The sequence below is a fragment of the Mustela nivalis genome (genome assembly GCF_964662115.1).
Source record: "Mustela nivalis genome assembly, chromosome: 8".
NCBI lineage: Eukaryota > Metazoa > Chordata > Mammalia > Carnivora > Mustelidae > Mustela > Mustela nivalis.
The window spans coordinates 82,136,563-82,152,757 of record NC_139027.1 but is presented as its reverse complement, the minus strand read 5'-3'; the positions used below and the strand labels follow the sequence as shown (position 1 = coordinate 82,152,757).

The 16,195-nt window shown below is 37.3% G+C and overlaps 1 protein-coding gene across 4 annotated transcripts in view; it reads right to left on the bottom strand.

Moving 5' to 3' along the window:
* Window positions 1-376: 376 nt before the first annotated feature.
* SLC9A2 (solute carrier family 9 member A2) overlaps window positions 377-16,195 on the bottom strand; it is a 98,963-nt gene continuing 83,144 nt past the window's right edge. The window contains exons 9-12 of one of the 4 annotated variants that reach the window (XM_082747160.1): window positions 11,591-11,687; window positions 9,185-9,316; window positions 7,865-7,955; window positions 377-6,322 (exon numbers count right to left, since the gene is read on the bottom strand). In XM_082747160.1, the coding sequence (XP_082603286.1) occupies window positions 5,952-6,322; window positions 7,865-7,955; window positions 9,185-9,316; window positions 11,591-11,687 (691 nt within the window). In that variant the 3' untranslated portion in view covers window positions 377-5,951. The remainder of the gene's footprint in view (window positions 6,323-7,864; window positions 7,956-9,184; window positions 9,317-11,590; window positions 11,688-16,195) is intronic. The other 3 variants (XM_082747161.1, XM_082747162.1, XM_082747163.1) reach the window with 3 other exon arrangements.

Below are 16,195 nucleotides of genomic sequence, written 5' to 3'. Positions count from 1 at the left end.
TTAGCCTTCCAGAAGTCTCTGAAATAAGATTCCCACAGATCTATCCAGGATGATGTATAATGTAGCTCTTCTCAGAACAGGGTGATGGACTGAGAAAAATTGTTTTTCTGTCCTAAAATTGTATTTTCCCAAAGAACTTTGCCATTTATGTAGTAATAATTTTCTTTAATAATACAGTCCCTTTAAAATTATAACAAAGTGTTATCATTTATTCTGAGTGTAATTTTTAGGAGCTGTTGCCGCATCCTGACTGTATATGTAAAGTCAGGGTCCTGAAGCACTGGGAAATGTTAACCTCCAGTTAGGCTAAAACGCATCCTAATAATAAGAACAACAAGCATTTGGCTTTTCAAACCATATGCTAATACCAAATGTATACATAATCTGAAATTTATTGCACATCTTTGGCAAGCAAATTGTTTTAAGATGACATCTCATCAGTAGGATTTATTTTTACTTAATCAGATACACAAATACTAACTTATTTTAACACAATATTTTACGGTAGACTTCTCATTTCTCCCCAACAGATCACCTAAACTCACCACTTCACAGACAGCTGTGTACGAACACAATATAGACAATTTCTGTTTTCCTGATTCAGTACATTGTAAGAGATAATGCTGATTTTAATTTGGAATTGGATACTCTCAAACAGCTTGCACTGTTCCTCAAGGGGAAAAGATAATTATAAACATTAAGGAAGGAGGTGTTAATTATTACCCATAATTACATAGCATAAACTATAACATAAAAGTGGACTAAGGACCTTGTTCGAATAAAAAAATTATATTTTGATCAGCCTTGTTGTAAACTATACTACATCCTGATAAGTAAAAATCCGTTTGTTTTTTTTTTCCAAAGCATACACTGTGGAGGGAAAAATAGTTGCAATTTACAACATTGAATAGGAGATGACCTTTCTTTAGGCTTAAAGAATCTCTTCTATTTTGAATCACTGGGACTCAGCTGCTTACCCAGACTGAGAATTTTTTTTTTGTGGGATAGCTTACCCACCTAAACCTATCTGAGTTTGCCTAATGAAACTGAAACCACATGAACTCTCCGGAATGAACCTGATGTAATAAACGCGTTTGCTGCTGACTATGGGGCCTGGCCCTCAGATCTGAGTGCACATGAATGGGTACATGACCCGGGCTTGCCCTGGTCTGTGCTGTGGGCTGGGCTGGAACCTAGGCCCTGGCATCATAAGCCAACTTCTGACAGTGCCAGGCGGTCATGACATGGAGAAGAGCGAGCATTTTCTCCTGGTCACCTTCAGAGCACCTTCACTGTGCCATCTTCTAGGAATGAACAAAACAAGAAAGTATGTCAAGTTGTAACACTTTCAAACTCATTCTCCAGCTAAAGGTAAGGACTTGAACTGAATGCCCGACGGGTACATAATTATGGTAGCGAATACAGTAAACCTTGTTGAGTAGGTGCCAAAAACTATATGTTAGTGAAAACCTAAAAATTTGATGTGTTGGTACAGAATCCTGCATAATCTTGTAAATTTTACCATAAATCTGGTAAGACAGTTGATGGCATCCACCTAATTTGTCTTGCTTGAGTTGGCTTGGGAAGGCAGCATGAATATTCCAAGGCATGCATTATTTTTGAACACTTTACAAGGGTCTGTTTACATAGAGAAAATTAATGGACCAGTTATAATCATCATTTGAGTTTCTTTAACACAGTTAACAATGTTATCCCTGTTTTGAGATATGATGCATATTTGAAGCTAAAGCAACTCAAATTTGTAATACTCTTAAATTCTTACCTTTCACAAATTCCAGGTATCATGATCCCATTTTAGACACATGAAAATGGTTTTGATATATAAAAGCAAAAATCGAAATTGGGGTGCTGTCCTGATTTCTTGTGATGCATTATTTTATCCATAGTGATTAAAATATCTTTATCTTTATTCCATTAACTGTTTCCACTTCATACTGATTCAACACTTAGGTTTTTGTACATTTCACAGAAACCAAGAGAAATTCTTTGTTGGTTTACATACATAAAATTTCTGTTTGGCAAGCATAATTACCAAATACACAGAGAGCCCTCATTTAAATTGCAAATTTTTTACCACTTGTAGTGATGACGGGACCCAGTGAAATTAAAAAGGAGGGAGAAGAAAAACATTTGCATATTTAATTCAGGGTGTTTTGTTGGCATTCTGTCTACTGGACAGGGCACTTCCATACCACACAGATCCCCATGAAACATCCGTAACATGAAACCCCTGAAGTCGGTTCTCAGCCATTCAAAATCATCAATATGCTATGCAGATCAAAAATTTGATAATCCATTGACAGCAGATACATTAACTCTAGACAAAGAAACACCTATTTCTCTGATGAGACAGGTAAGAGAACTGACCGGTATTTCTTGACTATTTTTAGAGGTAGTAAAATAGAATTTTCTTTGAAAAAATTGTAGGAAGTTAGAAGACAGAAGGGATCAAAAAACTATGTACCATTGCAACATTAAAGAAGACGTTCAAAACTAACCATGTGGGTTAGTTCTGCAGGGGGTGACCACGTTTGAGGGGGTCAGCCACATGTGGAGTGAATGACATTGGAAAAAATCTAAAGGAGGGTGTCTTTTCTCTTGAACAAAATGCTATGGTCACAGCCAGGCAGCAGTTACCCCGATGGGAGTTCTCTCTGCCTTACAAGCAGATTCAAGAAAGGGCCTGGTTAAGATGTTGGATATAAAGTACCAGCAAGCTACACATTTTGCTCTGAAAGTTACACACACACACACACTCTCTCTCTCTCTCTCTCTCTCTCTCAGATCATCCGACAGTTGAGTCCTGAGCATTCCTCGTTCATCTTAACAAAGGAAATCAACATACAATGTTCAGGCTTGGGCAGATAATGCCAACACCTACTTCAACCAAAGAAATCTCTTTAATCACTCTTTGGAGAGGAAAGTAAGTGTGAACTTCAAACTAACAATATTACAGTTCTTACATTTTTTTATAAAATGCCAGTTTTAACATAAACATGATTTGGGCAGTACGACAAGTGGAAAACATACTGAGACATGTAATAAATAACTTCTCTATGCTCTTTATATAAATAAACACTCCCCTCTCCCATTACAAAGCTTAGTAAACGCTAAAGGGAATTTCGTTCCAGATATTCTGGGAGCTTGTACACAAAACGCACATTTTTTTAAGCTTTTGAACTTTGGAGCCAATTTCTAGTTGTTCACTAACTGTCCTGTTCCCAACAGTCAGCCCGTAGCATTACAGGTAAAGAAATAAGCCTAGACTTTGCATTTATAGGTAGTTTAAGTCAAATTTGTTACAACAAATACCAAAGTCCCATCAAAATTGTATAGTCACACTGGAACTTTGGTTGGATCAAGTATTACTTGAATTAGGGGAGTCATTTACAAAGGGTTGGGGATTTTCTGTAGTACAGGAAATTTGGACTTTTGATATTTAAAGCATTTCATATTTTCTCCTATAATGTCTAGAACTTAATAATTTTATTAGGAAAAAAGAAAGTATAGAGAAAAAACAAAATGAAGTCAAATTTATTTTTCACTGCTTTTGTCATCTAACAAATAAGAAAATTAAACTGATAATAAGATGACATAAGTGCTCCTTTTTTTTTAAATTCATACAGTGTCAACCAAATTCTTTATGACTTTTAATCAGTGCAAGCTGAATTTTGTCTACCTGCTTAACAAGAAGAAATTCAATAAAAACTTCCATGTTTTCTCCTTTGGTTCCAGAAAATTACAATATCTATTATAATATTATAATATTTATTATTCTAGGATACCAGAAAAAATCAGGAAATGTATTTTTAAGGTCAATTTCCACTTTAAACTTTCTTTTCATTAAGTTCTAAAAATTTACTCTTGGCATTCTCAAAAATATATATCCCATCTCTTGATGAATCACATTCCTATAATAAAATTCTAAGTTAAAGTCAGTTTTAATTTCTTTTCAGGAGGAAATAGATATATTACATATATTTATTTATATAAATATTTTCATTTAAAATTAAGATACTTGGCACAGAGTCCTAAGCTTACAGTTTTCAAATGGTGTCTGTCCTGCCTTCACTGATCAACATGGAAGAGTTTGGGAAGGAAATTGTGCTCTTCATACACTTGTACCTTGTACGTTTATCTTTCCCTCTACCTCACTCCCAATGTAGCAGTATCCCCAGACTGTGGAAGATAAGAGAAAGGGTAGATTTATTTCTCCACATTGGTGAGGTTAAAGGGAGAGGATAGGAAAACAGCCCTGGTGATTTCTGGGTATAGTCTAATTCATTAATGTTTTCCTACTAACAATACTGTGGTCGTTTGTATCCTTGGTTGCATCTCCAATGCACAACCAGGGGACTGTATGCATGGCCTCACTTGTATTTAAACCCAGACATTTAGAGTCTTGTTCCAGTCCAGTTTTTGTTTTTGTTTTTAAGATTAAATTTAATTGACACAAGAGAGAGAGACAGCGAGAGAGGGAACAGAAGCAGGGGTAGAGGAAGAGGAAGAAGCAGGCTTCCTGCCAAGCAGGGAGCCCGACGTGGGGCTCGATTCCAGGACCCTGGGATCATGACATGAGCTGAAGGCAAATGCTTAATGACTGAGCCACCCAGGCATCCCTCCAGTTCAGTTTTAAAGAGGAATTTTTTCGGGGAGTAAAAAAAAGGCCAATAAAATCTACAGTTTAAGATGGAAATTCAAATATTAATCTTTAATGATTATATTCCACTTCTTGTCTTTCTGCTGTACTTTTAAAAAGTACTCAGATGAGTAGCATCCATTTTTATATAAAGAATTTGAGTCACTACTTTATTGAGGGGCAAAAAGATAAATTATAGAGTAGTGCAAAAAAGAAAAAAAATACAACTCCTATATTCTCCAAAGTGCTTTCTGAATAAATTTCAAAATCTGAACGCTCACCAATTTGTTAAACGTTGGAATACTGTCTCTATAAACTGCTTGGAGCCTCTGATCTGTTTTCAAAGTTCTAGAATGTTCTACAGAAAAATTCTATAGCAGGTAGTCATAGATGGGCATGAAAGGGAATCTCCTGCATCCTCCTCCCAGTATTGCACAATGTAAAACCTGCCAACAAGTTGTAAGCGGCTGCCTTGTCTCCCCACGTACACCATAAGGCCCACACTGGAACTTCATCCAAAGCTGCCACCAAGTCTGTCATACACCGTGTCATGCACACAGCCTTTCTCTTTGCACCATTCAAACACACACAAGAGATGGAATCTCTAGGTCACCCTCAAACATCTGGTAGCATGAGGAACAAATTAAATCCAGCTGACTCATTGTTTCACGGGCATCTGCATCCTGGGAGCCAGGCCTTCTCATCTGCCCAAACATTCTGACTGCCTCCCCAGTCTGAGTTCACCAGGCATCCCTTCTCCATGCTGTGCTCTTCCTTTACCACTGCTCATCAGCTCAGGATGGGAAAACACCTTGGCTCTGAGCAGATGGTCCACCGTCCTCCCGGAGCTGCCCTTTACGCCTTGGAAAGGTGTAGAGTATTTTTAACGCCCTTCGCTTACAAACTGATTACAGATATACATAGGTTTTCATAAATAAAATCTGAGGCATATATGTATATATTAAAATTTTCACCAACATGGGTGTGTTAAAAACTTCAAGTTCTGTCATTCAAGTTCAATAAAGGCACACAATTTTTTTCTTTAGGCTTGCGAAGAATATAAATGCTAGCGAGAAGTCATAAAAGGCATTTTATGGGGCTTTTTTTCTTTGATTTTCCTCTTCTTGAGTTAAGCATTCATCCCGTCAGTCAATGGTGTGACTCTACTACCCAATGAAAGTATTTAGATGCAGGGAGGGTATTAATGGATCCCACTGTTGTGTCAGGTTTCAGAGTAATGAACCCTAGCTGCACCGGCTCAGTCATCCCAGTTCTGCTTTGGCCATTTCCATTAAGGCTTCTCACTTCCAAATCGGGCTTTCCGGTTGCCAGGTTCTGATGCCCTTCGGACCAGCCTGGGTGGTGGCTTGGGTAGGACGCCTTCAGTCCCACTGTCTTCCTTCATGGGGCCAAACTGGCCTTTGGAGAGAAGGGGCTGCCGTAGCATGCCTGGGGTCTGGGTGCCCCCCTCTTTGCTGTGTGGAGTTGGGGGGGCACAAGGCTGCCCCTGTCCGGAATCAACGTCTACCTCGTTCTTCCATTCCATCTTATAGGGCTGGGGGCCTTTCTTTGAGAACTGTTCTGGCAAGAAGCGCCTTGCTCGGGGCTGCAGATTGAGGACGGTGGTCCCAACATCTGTGTCCGAGTCACTGCTGTTACCGCCTACCGCAGAACAGAAGAAGGACAACGTAGACAAGTGTGTCAGAGAGAAGGGATTGGAAGTGACTCAGCAATGCATGAGCGGGTCCAGCACCTGCTGTGCCCTCAGGCCCTGGGGGCTGGGCAGGGGGGGGCGGTGGATCAGAGGGCTCACTACCTCTAGCCCACAGACCTGGGCATAACACACAGTCTCTGTGGGCATTCATGTTGAATGTGCACACCCACACTGAAGGGCTTAATGTGTGCCAGGCAACTGTCATGATAAGCTCTTTTAAATGCATTTACCTATTCAATCCTCAGAATCACCCATTTGCCAGGGCAAGTAACTGGACTTCAGGAGATTAGTAAGCAGTGGAGCTGGCTCTCAAAGTGAGACTCTCCAGTGACAGCCACTGTGCTGCCACCTGCCCCATCAGAACAACCCCAGGAGGGCTCTGCTCCGTGTCTGGCACACAGAAAGCAGACCAGCAATTAGCTGCTATTCTGAAAATTCGTCTCTTGATCTGGAATCTCAGAGACAACCTTCTTTCTCTCCTTTATGTTTTCATAAAAGGGCTGAAATACCAATGCACACTTTCCAAACAGGGGGAAGACACGTGATCAGAATTAGCTGGTTGTCAAAATTCAGGTCCTAGAGAACTGTGGGGAGGACAGTTAGATGGGAGCTGAGATTCTCCGGACGAAAGAGTGTTTTGGTGGATGAGTGCTGCCTGGCCTCCCTTCTCATTTCTCATCTCACCTGTCACCACCAGGTTAGACATTAGACTTTCCTCTTCTTGGTTAATTAAATAAACAACCAAAAATAAAAGGGGGTTACCCTTATCCTACATTTTAATAACATGCTATCCTAATATACTGCTTCTGGGGTTCACAGAAAATGGCTTGGCGTCTACATAAAGATTATCATTAAATAAAGAGATATTTAGGGATGCCTGGGTGGCTCAGTTGGTTGGACGACTGCCTTCGGCTCAGGTCATGATCCCGGAGTCCCAAGATCGAGTCCCGCATCGGGCTCCCAGCTCCATGGGGAGTCTGCTTCTCTCTCTGACCTTCTCCTCACTCATGCTCTCTCTCACCGTCTCTCTCTCAAATAAATAAATAAAATCTTTAAAAAATAAATAAATAAAAAATAAAGAGATATTTAGACTTTATATGTCAAAGCTTTAACGATTTGGGGCAGAAGTAAAATTTATGGCTCCCTTTATGAAAATTGTAAAAATTTAAATATACCTTTGCAAATTTACAAATTTATAAATTATTTCTGCTTACCTGTTCACTGATCACAGGTGACAGCACTTGCTTTTGCTATATCCAATAGAATCATTATGGTACATTATCGTAAATAATGGACTCAGTTATTTATAATGTGTACAGAAGCTCCATCCAAAAAGCTCATGATGCTAATAATAAGTCACCATATTATTATTTTAGACTTGCAAATCATTAAGCTCATTGTCCTTCATGAAGAAAAAGGATGAGGAGATTCTCTATTTTATGAACATTAGTTAATAAATTTACTCATTCTGCTCCAACTAAATTCATTACCTGCATTAGAAATATTTTTTTTCTTTTGCAGCTTTTCTGGAAGCTTTGTATTTTTTGGTAAGGATAAGTATCGAGAGGTTGAAGTGGAAGCCTGTGGAAAACATGGAAAATCTTACTTAGACTCTACAGTTGCCATTTATTGTGTACCAGAAATTCAAAATCTTATATCAAACCCTGATGTTAAAAATTAAATTTGTACTTCTCTATTCCAAAATCAGTTTGTGAGGGGCTGTGGGGATGGTGAATAAAGTTCCAAGTAATAATTATTTCACTTTAAACAACTAACTCTCTTCTAAAAATAAAATAGAAATCAGTATTAATGAAAATGAAAGTAAAGTGGGACCATAGAAATAAGAATAATGAAATAATAAGGAAAACCATCAAGTCTTCTTAAAGAGAAGCTACAGACACACTTATTTATAAGAGTATTACTAAAAAAAAAAGTAGAACCTACATATATGGAAAGAAAATATATGAAAAATGTAGCATATTTAAGTTTTAATTACTTTAGTAAGTCTTGAAAATGATAGAATGAAAAGTATTAACAGAGCTGATTAGCTGACAATTCCAATGCCACAATCTCTCTTTCTTTAACTTAATCAGTGCTTCCACATTTTCACATAAAAAAAAAAAGATAATCTTCTTGTTCACATATTACCATTTTGGTCTCTGATGACCCAATAGTGAATATTATTAAAAATGAGATGCGATCCTAAAACTAATGCAACACTGTGTATCAATTATACTCAAATTTTAAAAAAATGCTAAGATGCAGTATCTGCTTTGTGAAATCAATCAATCATAATGTCATTTAAAAATGATTTTCCTTATTTGTTGACAGTGCCCTGGGCCAAATGAAAAGGTGGACACTTGCACCCCTAGCTGCTGTGATTCTGCAGTTTCAGCACAAGCAGCTTGCAGCCTCTCCCTGAGGAGATCAAATAGGACTTTCCAAATGTAGCTTGGTCCAGCCATGCTGCTTAAATTTGTAATTTGACTGACCCTTTCCTGTCCTCCCCTTCTTCCTCCTTAAGCACTCACTGCCACTAAGCTAACAGATAACACATTCCATTGCTGGGCCCACGCAAAGGTAGCCTTGTCTGTTTCATTCACCCACAAGTGCCTACAACAGTGCCTGGAACACAATAGGTGTTCTAGAAACATCTAGAAAAACTTCACACAATTAACTCCATCCCAGAATTCCCATGAATCAACCCTCAGCAGGCCAATCTGTCAGAAGGACCTCCAGAACAGCAGTTGGTTGGTTCTACTCTTGGAAGCCTTCCTCATCCCAGACAAATGGTACCAAACAACAGTTACCCTGCGCTCCTGGTTCAAGCTGTTGTCTTTCCTGATACTTTCTCGCAAACTGTGCCTCCGTCGGATTAGAATCTCCTTGGCCTGTCGCTCGCTTGTGTCAGCCGTCAGATTGTGTCTGTTATAGGACAAAGTCTGAAATGAAAACACAGGAGACATTTTACAAGAAAAACAGATTGCTACCCCAGAGATTCCAAAACGTTACTAGGTTGCTTTGACTTTGCACCTGAGTGAGGCACTTAATGAATGTGCATAGCAGAAAAATAAATAAATAAAAAGCACAAGAGTTAACACACATGGGGAAAAAAAAGTTAACATTTGTTCAAAATTTGAAAGCTCTTGTCCTCTAATAAAAGTTTGTAAGCTATTTTTCACTGAGAAGTGTGATCTTCATAAATCAGAAGAATTATGGAATTCATCAAGTACTTCTGTCTACCTTGAACTACTTTGTATCAGCTGGGGAAAGAACACAATTCATTTTTATACATTCTCTATTGAATAGGAATTACTGGTATAAAGACAACCACTTTGGGCCACTTGGTGGTGCCATGTCCTTTTGATTAACTTCCGAACCCTTCTTTTCAACCAAGTTGTCAAACTGAAAAAGCTGCTGCTAGAATTAGGAATAACCATGTGCTGGTATTTAGAGCAGTAAAATTTCTAGACCAGAGCTGTGCATGGCATGCATTTTTAGTTTTATAAGTCTCCTAAAATGAATTGCAATTAGGCATCAAGTTCAATTTCTGGTAGAATAAATATGTATTTCTTGGAAATATCCCTGTGTCCTGAACTATATTAAATCTTGAAGAAACTGTGAAAGGGACAGAAAATAAGGCTTAAAACCTGCCTTGAGAAATGTGTTCGCTAGTTGGACATCAAAGGCTAACATAATAATATAAATCCTGAAATGCTAAAACTGTGTGGCATGGGATGAGCTCCAAGTGCTATCCCATTGAAAGGGCTGGGAATAATATGGAGGTTTTGAGGAAACCTGAAAACTTGCAGGATATGGAGCAGCTGACAGGAACCCGTGGCTGTTCCAAGTGGAGACGGAGAAGAGAGGAACAGGCCAAGGAAGGAAGACAGAACTTGGGTATTTGGGGGACGGGAGGGAGATGTAAGGTTGGCCACAGCAGAACTCGGAATCAGAGATCCCAAATTCTGAAATAAGAGTTTAGTCTATAAGCCATAACTGTTGTTTGTTTCATTTTAAGTAGGAGAATGCTGCCATTAAACATGCTGTGGGGAAAAAGGCAGAGCAAGAGTAATGAGTGATGGAATGAGGACAGTCTTTGGGGAGACCAGCAAGAGAGTACAGAAATGACCCCAACATGAGTGAGGAAGTCTCCTGACAGACTATGTGGACTGTGTGACACCTTTCCCCAACACTGTATCTTAATTTATTCATCTATAAAATGGAAATAAGAGTAACACCTTTGGAGGATTGAGTTAATACATGTTTCAATGGGGGATGGCCAACTGTATGTATTCTTGAAATGTTAGCTCTATTATTAGCCAATTGGTAGAATGAAGTGTTAGTAATAGAGCAGCAGGGGCACCTGGGTAGCTCAGTCAGTTAAGCAGCTGCCTTTGGCTTAGGCCGTGATCTCGGGGTCCTGGGATCGAGGCCCTCATAGGATTCCCTGCTCAGGGAGGGAGTCTGTCTCTCCCTCTTCCTCTGCCCCAAGCTTGTGCTCTCCCTTTATCTCTCTCTCTGTCTCTCAAATAAATAAATAAAATCTTTATAAAAAGAAAACAATGGAACAGTAATGAAAGAAGTCACTTGGGAGATACATTAAAGGAAGAAACTATAGCACTTAATGAAAAGCAAGGAAGATTAAATACATTTTAACAAGTTTTCTTTAAGCTGTAAGCTTTCTGTAAGTTATAAAGCGATTTCATTAAAAAAAAAATTAAAAGAGAACCACAATTAGTTAACTCAGATGCTTTTATCTCCAAATCCATAGAAGCAGAACTCCTGGCAGACTCTTATCCTTTTCCCCATAGTGTCTGAGAGGGAGTGGTCCCTTAACAGGCTAGGACTCTCAGAGAAGAGAAGATGCCTGGTGTGGGACATGCAAAACGGTTGGCGTCATTGTTGGGCAATCTCCACTACAACTGAGTAGCAGACAATAGGAAGCATGTTTTTAGCCAAAGGCAAGGAGATATTTTTCTAAATAAATTATTCCTGGGTGCCTGGCTGGGTCAATGGGTTAAACCTTTGCCTTTGGCTCAGGTAATGATCTCAGGGTCCTGGGATCGAGTCCCACATTGGGCTCTCTGCTCAGTAGGGAGCCTGCCTCCCCTCTCTCTCTGCCTGCCTCTCTGCCTAATTGTGATCTCTCTCTCTGTTAAATAAATAAATAAAATCTTTAAAACACACACATATATATAATAGATTATTCTTACTCGCTGACGGATTTGATAGAGATTTCTGGATAATATTTCTCGAATTTCATCCATTTCACCAGGTGTGAGCTTCCTTATTTTTTCTTCACGACAATCACTGTGAAAAGTTAGAAAAAGAATATCATTTACCATGCAACAAATATTGGAATCCTAAATTTTCCTTTTTGGAGATATGGTATTGGTATCGTTTAAGAAGAATATAATTTAAGATTAATAATCTTAGCTAAAGAGGGACGCCTGGGTGGCTCAGTTGGTTGGACGACTGCCTTCGGCTCAGGTCATGATCCCGGAGTCATGGGATCGAGTCCCGCATCGGGCTCCCAGCTCCACGGGGAGTCTGCTTCTCTCTCTGACCTTCTCCTCGCTCATGTTCTCTCTCACTGTCTCTCTCTCAAATAAATAAATAAAAAATCTTTAAAAAAAAAAAAAAAAAAAATAATCTTAGCTAAAGAATATACTTAAGGAGTATTGAATATTTTAAAATAACTCCAAACTCTAAAACTTTTCAGTGTCAAAATTATTCAAGTTGAGTTTAATCATGCCCAAGTTTTCAGTCTGTTCACGCAATTATTTTTTTCCGCACAAGTATTTTTTAAGGAAGAAAAACTGTAGTATCTTATAATGCAATCATTTTATTATTTTTAATACTCCTTAAGATGGTAATACACAATTGGGTTTTGTTCCAACAGAAACTTAATTACCTACATTTTGCTATTAAGGCCTACTCTTTTAAACACTTCATTAAAAATATCTGTGAAGACACCATTTATAAAAAGGTAGGTATATACATTCAATCATCATTATTCAAGGATTTCATATTTGCAAAGTCAAAGTCACCTACTTGCTAAAATTTATTTATAAACACAGTGCAAGTACTCATAACAAAGTGGGGGAAAATTTGAGTTCCACAACACACAGGTTCCTAGATGAACAGGCTGAACATGGTGATGTTCTGCCTTCTTGTTTCAGCTCCTGTACTGTAAACAAATGTCTTTTCCATGGTCTATTTCATGACACATTTTTCACACTGTTGTGCTTTGTTTGGTGACTTCACTGCTTAAAATGGCCCTGAAGTGTAGGTCTGAAGTGCTGTCGAACATTCCTGAGCACAAGAAAGCTGTAATGTGCCTTCCAGAGAAAAGTCATGTCAGATGAGTTTTGTTCAAGCATGAGCTGTGGTGCTTTTGGCCATAAGTGGAGTGTTAATGAAACTATATATATATATACACACATATATATATAGTGTGTGTGTATATATATATACACACACACACACACTATGTATATGTATATATGTATACATATATAGTGTATATATACACTATATATATGTGTGTATATATATATATATGTATCAGGGTATGTCTTTAATGAAAATATACATAAAACAAGTTATGTATCAGCTGGCTGAGAAAATGTCTTCAGGGCCAGAGGCTCATAAGGAGCTAAACCTGCATTTCTCCTAGGAGCAAGTGTTTGGTATTCACAAATCCTCATTCATGGCAATTTTACAGAACATAACTACTGCCAACAGTGAGAAACAACTGTATTTATACAGTTCTATTCTAACTGCTTCAAAAAGGCTTTGAGAGGGCCTACAAAAATATATAGTACAATAAAATACATAGATAGGAAAAATTAAAGCTGAGAAGGTTAATATACATTAATGCAGGTCTTAAGGAAGATGGGCTAAGGACATACCAATTGAAGAGCACAGTTCTCTTACTTTTTGTTTTAAAGCAAACTTGTTACTGAAAAACAAGTATAATATTAATTACCTATGCCCAAAGAGTAATGGAGAAACACAAAGGAATGAACACAGAAATCTAAGGCTTCAGCAGAACAGACTTGCCTAACTATAAATGATTCTTTTTTGCCTCAACCTCAATTGCACGGATGAGTTTTTAGGACGCATCTTCTTAGATGGAGGCATTGTTGTTTGGACAGCTGTCCAGGTTTCTAATAGGGTTTTTTGATCAGCTAAGTTAATTCACAGAATTTTAGAAGGACTAGAAGGTCAAGAGATAACCAACTTTTCGAGATCTAATATTCTGGTTTTATCCAACAAATGTTTGTATAACTCTAGCAATAAGTGCACAACAACCTCCCTTGTTTATACTTAAAATATATTTTACTGGAATATAATTCGAAAGAGAAAAGTACATGAATCTTACATGTAGGCTTAATGAACTATCACAAAGTGAATGTACTTGTATAAACGCAACCAAAGTGAAAGCACAGAACATCAACTAAAACCCCAGAAACCACATCATATTCTGCCCCCCCAACCATCTCTACTTCCCTGCTCTTTGATAAAACAACCACCATCCTAACGAGCTGACAGAATAGTTGTACCTGAATTTGAACTCTATATAAATGGAGTCTTACCTAGATAAATGGAGAGTACCTACTACTACAATAGGTAGTCTCATTTCTTTATTGATTTATCTATCTAGGTATATATTTATTTTTTAGAGTAGGTAATCATTGAAATTCAGCTTCTTTTGTTTAACATCATGTTAGAGATTCCTCTGTCTTATCCCATGTAGCTGTGCTTTGTTCATTTTATTCATTTATGATATCCCATTACATGACCCTATAACAATTTATCCATTTTTCCATTGAGGGGTATTTGCCCTATTTCTGAATTTTGGCTACGAGAAATAATGCTTTATGAGTATTCTCATATACATATTTTGGAACACATATGATTATTGGCGATTTGGATATCCTATTTTGTAAACTGCCTGAACAAGTCTCTTGTCCATTTTCCCATGGGACTATCTTTTTTTTTTTTTTAGACCTTTCTCAGTTTTCTGTGAGGCAAGTATCTTCTTCTATTTTATGGTTTGCCTTCTCATTCCTTTAATGAAATATTTTCCTATCACAACAGTAACAGGATATTCTCTCATATAATTTTGTATATGAGATATATAATATAATATATTTTATATATGAGATATATAATATATATGAAATTTTATATATGAGATATTTAGTACATATGAAATATATAATTTATATTTATAAATTATATTTGGGATATATAATATATATTATATATGAGATAAAATACATAATATAAATAATATAATATAATTCTCTCATATAATAAAAGCTTTATTGTTTCCCCACTCCCATGCATACCTATGATACTCCTTGGCTTAATATAATGTGAAGTTGTGTTCAATTCCACTTAATCTCCATATGGATCCTTAACTGACCCAGGGCCATTATTTTAAGGCCATCTTTTCCCTACAGATTTGTGCTATAAACTTTGACATTAATAATTATCCATATATGTGTGGGTCTCTTCCAAACTCATACTTTGTTCCACTGGTCTATTTGTCATTTTATCTTTGTTCAGTATCCCATTGTCTCAGTCACAGGAGCTTTATAGAAAGTCTTGCTACCTAATAGTATAAATCCTCCAAATTTGTTCTTCAGCTTTGAAGACAATTTTGTCTTGGTTAATTTGGGCCCTTTACATTTCCACAGAAATTTTAGGACCAGACTGTCTAATGACACATTGTAATTTTCAATGAAATTGCTTTGAATCCATACATCAATTTGAGAAGAATTGAAAATCTTATAATATTGAGTCTTTCTTTTTATTCATATAGTCTTTATCTGTTTTGGACTTTCTGTAGAGAGGCTTCACACATATTTGCTAAATTACATTTTGATGTTTGATATTGATATATATGTTTCATGATACGATTCTGAATCAAATATTTTTAAATTTTTATTTTTCTTTTAAAATATTTTATTTATTTGACAGAGAGAGATCACAAGTAGGCAGAGAGGCAGGCAGAGATGGGGGGTAAACAGGCTCCTCGTTCAGCAGAGAGAGCCCAATGTGGGGCTCGATCCTAGGACCCTGAGATAATGACCTGAGCTGAAGGCAGAGGCTTAACCTACTGAACCACCCAGGTGCTCCTCAAGCATTTTTTTAAATGCCACTTTCTATTTGTTGATACGTAGGAAAACTACCACTGATTTTTTTTTTTACCATGTATTAAGAAACCTGGATAAATTAATTTATTATGTCTAATTATTTATCCATAGATTCTTTTGGATTTTCTTTGAAAACAATCAAGGTATTTGGGAATAATGATAGCCTTCTTTTCCTATCTTTAATCTTCATTTTTTTTTTTTTTGCTTAGCAGTGGTACAATATTCATAGAAATCATAATGATATGCCACTGTGTTCCAATCTTAAGGTAAATGCTTCAACATTTCAACATTAAAAATACTATTCGCCACAGATAATTCATGAATAAACTTTATCAGCTTGAGAAAGGATTTCTTCTATTCTAGTCTATTTATGTGTGTGCACATATAAATATATATATATATATATATATATATATATTTTTTTTTTTTTTTTAATCAGGAATAGAGGGGCACCTGGCTGGCTCAGCTGGTTAAGTGTCCAATTTGATCTTGGCTCAAGGCATGATCTCAGTGTTGTGAGATAGAGCCCTGGGTCAGGCTCTGAGCTCAGTGCAGAGTAGGCTTGTCCCGCTCCCTCTGCTCCTCCCCCTGCTTGCACACGCACTCTCTCTCTCATAAATAAAAAAATAAAATACTTTTTTTTAAAAA